Below are 14,445 nucleotides of genomic sequence, written 5' to 3'. Positions count from 1 at the left end.
GAAGCATTGTATTCATTTATTTATTTGCTAAAGGTTTCCATAATTCCTAATTTAGATAAATTTTCTGCAAAGGATAAATGTTCTATGAACTAAGACTCAAAAAATAAAATTACATATCATTGAAATACAATGAAGAGCAAATCTTACAAACAATTCTCACTTCTCCTTAATGGGTTTGGTATATCAATTATTAGAACCATACATTTCGTAGATTCTCAGTTGTTTCCATAATTTATGTTAATGCGTAAAAATCATTCAACCAATCAGAGTGGGGACAAACCAATTCAACCCTTTCTCAAGGACGAACTTGGTTAGGATGTTGCGCTTGTGTATATCTTGTGTCTACTTGGAGTGGCCAAGTAGGGGCATTGCTAGCTTCTATTGCTGAAAAAGAAATAGAAGACGGTCACTAAAGAGGTAGTGGGCCCACCAACTACCATCCAATGCCTAATTCAGTCTTTTTTCTTAAAAAAAAAGGTTACCAAAAGTACTGTACTTGAGTATTAAGGAGATTCAAGTTACGATTTTAAGTGAAAAATACTTCCTTTTATAAAGACTGTTAGACCTTTCTATGGTCCGTTTTCGATGTGGGACTTAGGGAGTACGCTAATTACTTGGCATCCACTGAGTGGGTGATCGGTGGTGGCCTGACGTGTGTCTCCCCTCTTTATGAAAAGCACGCGTCAGTAGAACATTATGTGGGCTGTTCTGGACTCTCCTTACCCGTCTTGAGCCTCCTCAGGCATGGGTAAAGTAAATGTCGATTTCGGGCATAAGTACCTCCTTATGTCATTTGGCCTTTATATTTATTAGGCTCTTTTAGGGTAGACCTTATGGATATTTTCGGTGTTCATATAAGCAAATAATTTTTTTTTTTGAATACTAGATATTGGGGGAGGGAGTTTACACAAATATTCATTGGGTGTCTGGGGTAACCTCTATCTACATGAGTGGAGGTAGAATAGCTCAGCAAACTAAGCTATACCCCACTAATTGTTGGTATCAACAATTTAAATGACCAAACAATTGTTTAACAATGACCAACATAAATATGATAGAACCATGTTCTACCTCAACCCAATGTGCACAAAGAACCAACTTTATTACTAAGAACAAACTAATACAATCAACATGACCTTGCCAATGCACAATTAATCAACTAAATAGCTGATTGCAAGCTAGGGATTATCTCGGCTAATAACCAACTAATAACAACCATTTCCAACTTAGTTGATGAGTGAGCAATACTAATGAGTAACCAAATATATGTAAGGTTCGTATTATTACCCTCCCTGCAAACTATCCTTGTGCTCAAGGATAAGATATGAGGCATGAAATTCTGATGCAACTTGACGATAAAAGCTGCATCTTATAAGTCATTGAGCCTGCTCGAGCAAGTACCATGGTGAACAATAAAATGATAAACTGAATTCTAACCACCCTCTTCCTCAGTTTTAGTCGCATTGTTTTGGAAAAGGTAGATTGTCAACAAACCTGTTTCTTTTAATTTACATATCTTGTAACCAATACTCCACTTATTTAACAACGAGATTGATCCCCTTTTATCTGGCACAACGAAAAAACTTCAGAAAAAATAAAAACAACAAAACTCAGCCATGTTACTCTCTGTAAGCGCATTTCATTAATTTTTTCCATGTTTTATTTTTCAATTATAAATCTAATCTAACATGTTTACAAACAAGAAAAATGACAGGACTATAATCATGCATCTACAAATACAAGGCAACTCATCCATTCATGTCTACAAGGAATTTGTCTGATAAGTGTTCAGAGAAACCCGAACGCTCGTCAATTCGTGTCTAAAGGAAGTTTCTCTCAAATGAGCCTGAAGAAAACCGTGACGTTAAAGCTTGATTCATGTTTTCTGAATCCAATTTTACACTTTGCCTCCCACCTGACAAATCCTTCTCACGATCCCAAGGCTTCCACGGATGTTTCCCCACCCAGTCCTCCTCTGTCTGTTGCTTGAATTTTCTCTTTGAACGCTTTGCAGTCTCCTCTTTGTGTTTTTGCACCAATGATTTTGATCGTTTTTCTTTATTGTATTTGTCCACCAATTCTGCATCTGAACTCTGCTTTTTCTTTTCCTCCTCATTTGAAGCAAGGGCTGCAGCCTCATTATACGCCTCCAAGTAACTGCCATGGAAAACATAATATGTTAAAATTTCATACATATACACACAGAGAGTTACATATTACACAAGTGCAAAGCAATCTAGTACACACCCCATCTTAGCTTTCTGGGCTCTGTCTGAAGGGGTATCAGTCCAAGCACTGGTATCACCGCGTCCTTCTTTAGTGCTCTTGTTGAATCTGGTTGATTGTGTAGGAGGCATACCATGCTGACAATAAAAAACCATCAGCATTATGACTAGCTTTTATCAAATACATATAGTCAGTTTTAATTACTGGCTGGCATTCTAACATTGTGATTCAAGTATCAAATTGATGCTCTTCGAAAGATATGTCTCAAGGCCTTATCTGTTTACCTTGTTCAGCAGATTAAGGGTGGGAAATGGGAAAAGACTGAGGTTTTGGGATGAAGGTTGGGTGGGGGAAACAGAATTTGTCCTAGTGCTCGTTTGTGCTTAAATCCTTCTACTCTTCCTTTATTTTCGGATTTTTAATCCCAGCTAAATCTGAATAATCAGGAAGTAGAGGAGTTAACCGAGCTATATTGACTATCATAAAGAATGTGGTATTGTTCTCACTTAGATAGGACGAAAGAATATGGAGGTTTGAGTTATGAGGAGTTTCGATTATGGGATGACTCACTTTTTGGTTCCTCTCAAGCAACTAGGAAGGCTAAAGTACCACACGACGTCCAGGTTTTAGGTTGGGTTATTTCCCATGGGAAGATGAATACTTGTGATCTGGTGCAGAGGAAACCCCGATGGACACCAGGAAAATATAATTTGGTTCAGAAAAATCCTTAATTTTGAAATTACTGCAGTCTTTAATTTTGAATTTGCTTGAGTCTTCTAGATTTTTATTTATTTTTAATTTTTTGGTTTTGTTGGAGTCTTCTAGATTTAATAAGCCTTAGATTGTCCTGCATCAAGACCAAATTAGTGTCTATCTCCTCATTGGTGTGTGATGTGCACAAATGATGCAGTGTGTTTAAGACATTTGGTGCTCCGCTGTTCAGTTACATACTCCTTGGATAAGACTGACGATAGAGGATAGTTTAAGTTTCGAAATTCCAAGATCATGCAATAATCCATGATGTGAGAAGTTTCTGTTCTTTCAAGGTAGATATTGGGGTTTAGTGATAGAAAGATGTGCTGTGTTGGAAAATCTTTGGTGGTTTGGATGGAGAGAAATAGAAGAATACAAAAGGCAATTGATATAACAAGATAACACGAATGAAAAGCACATACTTTCCTTTCAGGTGGCAGCGTTGTCATCCACTCATCTCTTTTTGGTGCCACCTTAACATCCATGTCTGCTAGCAGCTCATCATCACCCTCCATAGATATTCCTGTCAAAAAAAAAAAAAAAAAGTTTTCTTTCAACTAGAGCAAACAATAATGTCAACACAATTAGACAAAACAATAATTAGACAAAACAATAATTTAGCAAGTGTTTAAATCCAGAATATGGAAGATTCAAGCAAGATATCGATAGTATATTTTAGTACTCCAGATTTATGGAAATATTGAAGTTTACTTTAAAACATGGAAAGTTCAAATAAAACTTTAGAAATGTTATACTAATCAGTAATGCATAAATTAGACATGTAAATTCTGTGAATTAGCATATTTGTATGTTGATCTACTTTTTTGACTTTCGAACGTTTACTTGGTTGAAAAAAGTTAAACGGGACAAAAGCTAGCAACCCGTTACCCATTACCAAAACTAACTGACAGCAAAACATATAACCAGCAAATAGTCAACACAAGTACATGTAGTAAGACAACAAAATTAAACAGAAAAACCAAAGTAACCCATTGGGAAGGCACTGGGTTAGCTCAAGTGATGGGTGAGGAAACAGGTTAGGAGGTCAAGTGTTCAATCCCTTCCAATATAACAGATAAAAGAAATAAATACATCCATGGCTTATCGTTATTCCAGATCAAGGGCTGATACCACCATACAGGTTCCGGAAAACCATCAAAAACCAGAATACAAAGGAGGATGGAGAACGGGAGTGTTATCTGATTTAGGGTTTTTCAGGTGCTATATCGGAGGCAGAAAGGGCAGAACAGGGGTTTTGGAGTGTTTGATAGAAAAATTTTGTGTGGTGCTGTTGGGAAGGTTGAAAGGATCATCTTATTAATTGGACAATGGTTCCAAAAACCAAAGAGTTGGCATTCTGTTGGCTAGAGGCCTTATTGGGAAAGCAGTTGTGACATTTCCTGGTTGAAAGTCCCTTTGGCATGCAGTGGTTAAAAGAATATGTTTAGGCAATCAAATTGTTGGAAATGGAGACATAATTATGTTTTGGCAAGATGTTTGAATGTAAGAAACTCTCTAAAAAATCTGTTTCCTGGACAACATAAGTTGTCCAAAACATCACAGTAAGGCTATTTCTATCCTGAATCCTTATTGACTCTATTGTCTTAAAATTGAACTGGGACTTTGGTTTTAGAAGGAACTTGTGCGAAATTGAGCTGGTGGAGTGATGTAGGAAAATTGGGTGAGAAAGGAAGAGGAGACAGACCCAAACTCCCCCTGGCCTTTTGCATCGCACAAAAGGTGTATAGGAATCACTCTAACAGAAGTTATAAAACTTCCAGCATCTCACAGGCCTTTGGCATCACACCTGAAGTGCTTTGCAATCGCTATGAGTCAACCCATGCCTCACACACAGGCAGGAAATAACAACAAATATTCACTACAACATGCAGTTGGATTATTTTCTTGACTAAGAACCACCCCAATTCCGGCTGTGCTCAGATTCTATCCTACAGATCAGTTTCTGGTTCAACTTAGCATCCATGTTACAAATAATTTTGTCATTTAGGAAAGGGTAAACTGCCGAATACCACCCTGAACTATATCGACTATTGAACTTAGCACCCTGAATTATTTTTTCAACCAATTTAGCCCTCAGATTATTTTAGATGGTCCATTTAGCCCATGCCGTTAGTTTTTAGCCAATTTCATCCAAATCCGTCAAAAATGTCACGTGAATGACATGTGCCTCAACAAATAATAATAAAAAATATTATTTTTAAATAATCAATTAGCAGATCAACCAAGACCGCCCCCCTCCTCTTCTTCTCCACCAAATTATCATCCCTCAGATCGGATGTGAATCACCAAGGCATAGAAAGACAATTACCGATATGTTTGAAGTCACAATATATTTTCCTCTTCTCCCACCCTTTCTTAGCAACCAAACAACCGATTGGGGAGGAGGGAAGACAATATATCTTATCAAATCTCCGGCTTTCCAAAGCATTCAAACACGAAGCTTTATACGTCGCCGTCAAATCTCTCTCCGCCAAGGCCACCTTCCCAAGCACCTCAGCCACGGCTTTCTTCACGGCCCAGTCCTCATTGCTTAAAAACTCAACTACGCACGGCAGAAGCCAGTCCAAATGCCTCTGCCGCGGCACCGACAATGCTCCCAACAAGCTTCATCACGCAAAACCACATAAAAGCTTCTAACTTTCACAATTTGGCACCAACCCAATTCAATTTTCCTTAAGAAAAAACCTATTATATCCCAATTTCCACCATATATAAGAAAATCTTCACATACCCACGAAAGTTTTTTTGATGAGAAGTTGAACTCTGAATACAACATAAAGAATTGAGGAAAACCCAGAAGTTTTCTTCCCCAAAGCTGCCAAAATATTGAACCAAATCACATGTAACACAAAACCCACAAAGAGAGCTCGTATGGAGCTCAAGCATAAGCACCTAAACAATTTCACCTTAATTTCCTTTGAAGCAAGCCGTGAAATTTCCAAATGGCAAATGAGAATGCAAAAATTGAAAGGCTCCTCGTGTGAAAGGGGAGACGGTGGCTTCTGTCGGAGGAGAGGGGAGTCGATGTTCGGGTGGGGATTTGTTGGTTTTCTTTTGTTCTTTCTATTTTGAAATTATTTTTTTCATTTTTACAATTTTTATTTTGTTTGTACTGTACCTTGTAAGATGACACACTTACCCTTATAATTAAGGGAAAATTGGATGGAAGTGTAAAAATTTGACAGCGGGGGCTAACTTGACCATTTAGAATAGTCCGAGGGCTAAATTGGCTGAAAAAATAATTCAGGCTGCTAAGTTTGACAATCGATATAGTTCCGGGGGTATTTGGCAGTATACCCTTGAAAAGCAGAACATTAACTTCAACCCTCCTTTTGTATTGTGTGGGAGGAGGGAGCGAGAGAGAGATATTAGAAGACAAACTGAGATGAAAACTTCCATATTAGCAAAAAACAAGCTAACCTTGTAACTTTCTCCACTGTGCAGCCTCACGCATTGCTTTCAACTCAACCTAGTGGAGCAAAAAGCTGCCAAGTTATAGGTGATTTTTTCAGAATATTGCTTGATCCAACACACTGGTGAAAATTCATACCTTAAATCTTTCATGTTCCTCCTTGAGTTTAATCTTGTCATCCAGCACTTTCCGCTACAACAAACAGCAAGGTAGGGAAAAAAAACCATCAAAATCAAACATCAAACTGAAAGCATAGCAGGGGGCCAAATAAAGACTGAATCAAATGACATATCTAACTTCATAGTTTACTAATATTTAACTAATCAGGCATTGACAATGCAATGATAAATCTCTAATTAATCTTTGATTATGTGATAGGAGTAAGTTGTATAATTATGCATAGATTATGTAATTATGTGAGTGTGATATGAATGCCTATATGATTCAAAAAAATGAGAAATAGAAAATCTGAAAATTATTCTCCAACATACTAACACATAGGCCTTACTATAAATTGTAATATCATAGATTCATATGAAATACAATGATTTTGACCAAATCATTTAAATTAATCTCTGAGTGTAGAACATTGTTGGAATAAATCCCCTCCTACCAACAAATAATAAAAAATAAAAATAAAATCAATAAAAGCCCCAAGATGAAAATGAGTAAACACGAGGATGCAGAGACTTATGTGGTTAACAAAGTCATCCCTACGGTGATGTAGGATATGGGTGAATTGAGTATTTAGGTAATTTAGCAGAAGCGAAAACAATGCTAAAACAGAAAGTAGATGGGAAAAGATGCCTTGGCTTCACACCAAGAATTCTAATCTCTGGAAAACTAGAGAACCTAGGAAACTAATCAATAATTTCCTCTTCCATCTCTTTCGTTTGTGTCCTAATGGGTTTGACTAAGATGTCGTCATCAATTCTCCCTGGCTGAGAAGAACTCGACTCCAGTGAGTTAAAATTGTAGGAACATTCCCGGAAGTCGGAATCACCGTGCACACATATAGACTCATCTTCGGCCTTCCTCTTGAATCCGCTAGAATCAATGAGTTGTAGGAATTCCAACTGATCACTTACACCTTTCTCTCCTTTGCTGAATGTTAATTCAGTCAATGGGAAACTTACTAGTGTCTTCATAGGTTGAACAATCTCACTCGATTCAATCTCTGAGTCCTCATCGCTAGCTGGAAGTTCAGGCGCACAAACTTTTTCCTTAAAACTCACCTTGACCATTAGGTTATACTTGATTCTCCATGTGATTGTCTTGAAAAGTTCTTCCTTGTTTAGCACTTATCGAATCCTCAATGAATTGACGTTCTTGAGATTCCTTCTTTGAACAAACATTGATCACATTAAACTTATCCACAGAATGGTGCTTGGATGCTTCTAGTTTTGCAAGACGACAATCAATGATGTCCAATCAGGTGGACTGCTCTCTGACTTTCTGCAGCTTGCTTTGTTAGTTAGAGTTTCTAGCATTTGAACAGTCCGGTCATAGACCATCACTAATTTTCATGCCCTAGGAAAAACGATAACCAGGCTCTGATACCAAATTTGGTGTAGGATATGGTGAATTGAGTATTTAGGTAAGTTAGCAGAAGAGAAAACAATGATAAAACAGAAAGTCAATGGCTAAAGATTCCTTGGCTTCACACCAAGGAGTCTCCAATCTCTGGAAAATAAACTTTTCTCATAACTCAAATCTCTAATCTCTAAACTCCAATAATGAATTACATAGAAGGGGTATTTATAATAATCTAACCCTAGAGTGAAAAGGAAAATTAAACTTTTTCTAGGAAAGAAATCCTAATCCAAATAAAATAGGAAACTCGGAAATCTGGAAAAAACTAGAAATCCTACTGAAATCTGGAAAACTTAGAAAACAAGTTAGAAACTAATCGCAGGAATAAAAAATTGCCAGATTTAAAGACCAAATTAAACAATTTCCTCTTCCATCTATTTCTTTTGTAAACCCTAATGGGTTTGACAAAGCTGTCTTCATCATGCGGCCATGGAGAGTTTTCACCATCATTATGAGAAAAACAATCGACCCCAACAGAACAGTACCTTCACACTCTACAAATCAAATACAATGCATTTCCTAAATAATAACTTTCTTTCAAAATCAATGGCTAAAACAGCAACAATAATGGGTTAGCTAATCTGTCAGCTCCCTATAACAATGTAATTGTGCAGAATACTGGCGGCATAAGTTCTGGATTCCAAATGGTTGAAGAAGCTTATCATGTTGTCCATAGCTAAAATGGGCAATTCAAGCAATGAAAAACTTGTATTCATTATTTAAGAAATAAAAGGTCATATAAACAACCTTAAAATAGCCAATAACCCCTATGTTCATCTTCCTAGGGAGCTTCATTCTGTTTGTGGAGGATTAAAAGTTAGTTTTATGGTACCATCACTTATGAACAAATCATAAACAACAATCTCTCCGTAAATGCTACTCTTCCCTATAATTTTTAACTGATCTTGTTTAAAGCAAAATAGTTGATCTTGTAAATTCATGATTGTCTAAGTTAAATAATCTTCAAGAGATACAATCCACTTTTGCATTGTTGAAAATTTTTATTCCCTCTTATTTGTGCCAAACAGTCAATTCTGTGCCACTCACATATGAATCAGAAATGTTTCTATATGATCCAGTTTAAAGAATGACAGTAAGCATGCAACCTCAAATGATAACAAAGTGTACAACTGGATTAATTGTTGAGGGGAGGAATGCTTCAGATAATTATTCATACAAGTTAACTAAAGCAACCATGACCAATTGGATTGCGATCGATTCCAGTGGATCCTTTTTTCCGTCGATTGAGCGAGGTCAAATTATTGCCTGGGTTCCAAAGTAATAGAAAAGCGAGCATCTACCTGCCCCTTTAGATCATTCTGTTTGGCTTTTAATAAGTAATTGTGCAAAACATGTATATATAGTCTAATCTCCAGCTAGATGTCCTTAAAAAATTGGAATAGAATAAGAGAAACTTCACCAGCCTGAAACCAGGCTGTACATTTTCTTGTAATTCTAGCACAAATAGCAGTTCAGAAGTATAAACTACTATTCTAGACAGAAGAAAAACACAACCCAAGTAGTGAAACAAAACTGGTAGATTCAAACCAATAAAACAAATCTGTCACAGTGATCATGCAAAAAATACATAAATATACCTCTCATCCATAATATATCTGTATAAAGAACTCACCTTATCTGGATCTTGTAATTCTTTAAAAGCTTTATTCAACTTAACAAATGCTTGTTGAGCTTGAGGATGCGAGCATTTATCAGGATGCACCAAAAGAGACATCTTCCAATACCTGACAGATAGGATGAAGTGATTAATTAACAAAGAAATCAAAGGCAACATACCAAATAGCATAAGCTCAAAAGTCCACAAGCATGTAAAATAGCTAAAATTAACACAACCATCATGACAAAAAATTAAATAAATATCAGCTGTTATACCTTTTCTTTATATTCTCAGCAGACATATTTTGGTTTGCTCCTAGAATATCATATAGACTATCATCTGCAGCATCCATGATCCTTGTAACCTGATTGGTTGCATATTGTTCATAGAGTTTAAACAATACAAGAATAAAAAATACCAAATATAGACTACACAAAACCAATAAATAAATTAAATTTAAAGCTGGTACTTTTACCAGCTACATCTGCAATGTAAATAAAAAGTACAGCCCAAAAGACTGTAGGAATAAGGACTAGTTTCACTCCGAACATCATTGGAGCCACGAAAGCTCCATAGAACAAATCTGGGAGAAAACCTTAAAGCACCAGAATTAATCCAAGGGAAAAGACTGAAATTTACTTTCGAAATCTCATTAAATTGCATTAAGGTCCTATCTCTTTTATAATATCCACCTTAAAATCTAGACTACCCTCTTACTGACTACTTGTAGTCACGAGAATTTAAATTAACTCTTAAATTTACATTTTTACAAGAGTTCATTTATTAACCCTCTCAACACCTCTTTGACTACTCATTTAATTACCAAAATGCTCAACAACTCTTTCATCATCTAAGACCAAAACTCTTCGTCGGGCATAATTTATATCTGCTACACATGTGCAAGAATGTGTAAGAGCAGAAGGAAAAATGAAAGCTAAGGCTAAAAAGAGATGAGTTGTGATGATTAAACATGAACTCTCACCCAATCTAAGGCAATATGTAATGCCCTTATTAACTTGAGTATTAGGTCAGCGAGATAAAACAATCATACCTCTTCGAACCGCTCAGCTTCATTAGCTGAAGCAGTTTCAGCAACCATAGCAGGCGGTGGAGGTCCTATAAAAAATTCACTATCTTCTTCCAACTCGGCTTCTCTGTACATATATTATATATATTAAAAACCACGACATTTAAAGTCCTCCCAATCCGAACCATGCCCACAAGTAAGCCCAAATTATAACTGTATTCTAAAAATTAAAAAAAAAACTTGAGTAATTCCAAAATTTGTTTCAAAATAAAGTGACCACTCAATACAGTTAAAGAAAATACCTGAGCTCAGCCTGTGCATCTGTCAATTTCGCTGCAGCAGCAAGTAACTCAGCTGATGGCATCGCAGGGCCAATTGCCCTGCAATTGTTGCAAACAATCAAAACAAAATAAAAAAAGCAAGGTTCTTTTCTAAGCAAGTGTTATTAGATATTTCATTCAACATATATCAAACACATCAGTACTTGATGCAATATTAAAATAAAGTACAGATTAAAAATACTTTTACTCGCATATTAATTTTAAGCAAACCAAAATGTTTGGGCTGCTTCACAGGAAAAAGCATAGTCTTATTAAAGATGTCTAGAGGAACAAAAATTATCATGACAACTTGTTTTATAAGAATAAGTTTTTCACAATTGAAAAGGAATTTTCAGCACTTTATTATCAATTTTATATTTTGTTATCTTTCCACATTCTTTTCTTTCGAGAATACATTGTTATCTTCTCATTCATTACAACATCAACACAAAAATAACTACAAAGTATAATAGACAAGGCAGTAATGACTGATGAGCATCATGGAAAACCTCTTAATGCAGTTATCAATATGAGAAATTCATACGCAGACATGGGTCAGAAAATACTAGTAAAAAGGGGTAATACTTTACAAAACTTGGTTTTTTATGGAAGCTGCAATTCATAAGAAAACAACAATAAAGCAGTGCATATAAATATATTTTATAAATTTAAAAACTAATACAAGTTGGTTAACTGGACAAAAACATCAACTAGTAGTTGTGAGTTTTAAATCAAACTAACAAGCAATTATACAACTATAAAGAGTGAAAACAGAGTCACTACCTTCTTTTGGGACCAGTATCATCATCCTCCATGCATGGCACTGTCCTATTACTTTCACCAGCCACTTGTCTGTGTTCCTCATCCAGTTGTTTTGGATGCATCTCATTCAGTCCAGATTTAGGTTCTAAGGATGTTTGAATCATGAGCCCAACAACCTCCAAAGTGGGACGAACATTTGAAGCCAGCAAAAAAACTCCATCATTTTGCTTCAGGTTCAATGCAAGGAACAACTTCCTTAGATGCTTAATCAAAGATCTTTCTGATATTCCCTTGATGTCAACTGCTTGCCCACCATCAATCATTTCTAAAAGCTATATCAAACAAATGATGACAACTATCAATAACATTTCATCACTATATCCAATAGGTGAAAAGTAAAACCATATTAGTCCTCACATGTAAGGTTCCAGTCTTATTGCAAAAACAAATATAAAGTAGAAACACAAAACCACAGATTGAAGAGATTACTGAGAAACAACTAAACAAAAATAGTGTTTCTGTGTCGACTGCCTGCCCACCATATCACTGTTTATGGGTAGCAAAACATTGTCAATTCACACTTTTACGGCCAATCAGAAGAATTATTTTATACAATATATTACTGACAGATTTGAATAAAATATGCCAAAAGACCATCTGAAAAACATAAAGTATTTTTGACATGGAACCAAAAAAAAAACCAGTTGACATGAAAATCAAAGAACTGAAGATAACTACCGATCAGTCTAAATTCATGGCTGGAAAATATTAGAAGTTCTCTAGTTAATATTCAAACTTAATCAAATAGCAAGTCAACAAGAAAAATCAAACTTCAATAACTGACAATTAGTATCATGGCTGGAAAATATTGGGAGTCATGAATTCTACTCCAACTATTTTGAACATAAATTTTGTTAAGAAATTGCACATGCAAAAAGGATGATAAGTTTACCTGTTTCAAATCATTCCCAACATTGGGAAAGTCGTTGAACAAGCCTTGCAAAATGGCTTGCGGTTCAGCCCGACTCCTACCTGGGTCTGAATCATCACCACTTAATGACCCCCCAGAACCAGAGTCATCATCAACCCCATAAGCCCTCTTCTTATTGTCCTCCTTTTTGGATTTCCTTCTCCTCGTCTCTCTCTTGCTTCTCCGTTTCTCTCTCCTTTCCCTTCTCCTTTCTTTCTCTCTTCTCGAACTATCGTCTTTTCTGTGGCGGTGGCGCCGGTGCCTCTTTGAAGAGCGTTCAGATTCCTCAGAGCTTGAAGAAGACGACAATGACGAATCGTCATCGCTTGTGTCATCGAAATGCGTCTTTCTCTTGCTTTTGCTGCCCATTTTAATTTGACAACCCAATAATATTCAACCCACCGAAGCAGAAGTTCCTACTTGTTATTCGATAAGGCATCAATTTAAAGGTTAGCAAAAACCATTACATCTCATCATCAATTTCAGAGTGGATATTAAACTAAAATATACAAAGAAAAACTATGGAAGCTTACCTACGCAAAAGAGCCTTGGTTCGAAACCAGGATTTAAATCCTGGTGGTGGTGAAGATTTGGTGCCAAAATTGTGCACTTTTTTTTGAGCTGCTTACAATTCTCCACTCAGCAACAATTAAACCCTAAACTATAAATAGAAAGAAACTAGAAATTAAACCGTATATTTTAGAAATTGAAATCAGAAATCAAACTGCAAATCATGAGTAAGAGATTGAAGAACAAAATAGAGGGGTATGGGTGCTGCTGTTAAACTTAAATGAAGAAGATGAGAAGTTGAACAACGAACCTGCAAAAACCAGAACACGCTGGGATGGGATTTGCCTGCCTGCAACAAATACATGGCCAATATGCTGGGAAGGGTGTGTTTCATTCGAGAATAAACAAGAAAAATAAAAGAAAGGAATGAGAAAGGGATGGAGCGTGGGTTAGGCTACGGGCTTTAAAATTCTTCTTAGTAGAAAAAAAAAAAAAAAAAATTTTGTTTGAATTTGGTCAATTTTATATTTGTAGTTTTCAATTTTGCTAATTTTATTCTTGAAGTTTTTAATTCGAAGCAATTCAATGATATGATTCAATTTTTATTAAAATTCCTTCCAATTTCGTTAAGTTTTGACTACATGCACTCATGTAGAAGGGTATTTTGGCACCTTTGAGCCAAATTCTTCTCAATTCACCCAAATTTCAAGCTAGAGATGTAAATTTTTCTGAAATCCTAAATATCCTTTAAAGTGAATTGAAATATCCCTACACATGGTCACAAATTATGGTTGACAATAGGGGTGGGCATGATTTGGGTTGGACCGATTTTTTCCTCAAATTAGAATCGATTTAGTACTATTCATTCGGTTTGATTCGGTTCGATTTTAATTCAAAAAAATTCAAAAACTGTTCGGTTCGAGTTGAACCGATTTCGATTCCGGTTTGATGTTGAACTGGATTATAAAAATTGTTTTTTTAAAATTGTTTTTTAATACAATTCTCAACTGAAATATTTTTTTTTTACTTGAAAATTAACAAATTATTCAATTTCATATAAAAAATAAATATTAAAGTTAGAAAAAGAGAGATATTTTGAAATTGAACTTGGATAAATATTAGTTTTTTTTGTGAAATTAAAAATATAGCATTAAATGTAATTATATATTAAAATTATATATTTTTTTAATTTGATCGATTCGGTTTCGCCCGGTCTGGCTTTTGAAGACATGG

The 14,445-nt window shown here is 35.7% G+C and overlaps 1 protein-coding gene across 2 annotated transcripts; it reads right to left on the bottom strand.

Moving 5' to 3' along the window:
• Positions 1 to 1,619: 1,619 nt before the first annotated feature.
• On the bottom strand, positions 1,620 to 13,688 carry LOC117637160. Of its 2 annotated transcripts, none has more exons than XM_034371981.1 (13): positions 13,523 to 13,688; positions 13,236 to 13,363; positions 12,685 to 13,121; positions 11,754 to 12,064; positions 10,953 to 11,030; positions 10,675 to 10,777; positions 9,899 to 9,987; positions 9,639 to 9,750; positions 6,551 to 6,604; positions 6,421 to 6,469; positions 3,402 to 3,502; positions 2,248 to 2,363; positions 1,620 to 2,157 (listed from the first exon to the last, which is right to left on the bottom strand). In XM_034371981.1, exons 3-13 carry the CDS (start codon positions 13,069 to 13,071, stop codon positions 1,821 to 1,823), a joined length of 1,737 nt encoding a protein of 578 aa, XP_034227872.1. In that variant the 5' UTR covers positions 13,072 to 13,121; positions 13,236 to 13,363; positions 13,523 to 13,688; the 3' UTR covers positions 1,620 to 1,820. The 2 variants fall into 2 exon arrangements, with proteins under 2 accessions (XP_034227872.1, XP_034227871.1); XM_034371980.1 differs by having other exon boundaries at positions 12,685 to 13,118.
• Positions 13,689 to 14,445: the final 757 nt, after the last annotated feature.

This window comes from Prunus dulcis, chromosome 8 (assembly GCF_902201215.1).
Source record: "Prunus dulcis chromosome 8, ALMONDv2, whole genome shotgun sequence".
NCBI lineage: Eukaryota > Viridiplantae > Streptophyta > Magnoliopsida > Rosales > Rosaceae > Prunus > Prunus dulcis.
This window is presented reverse-complemented; position numbering and strand designations above follow the sequence as displayed.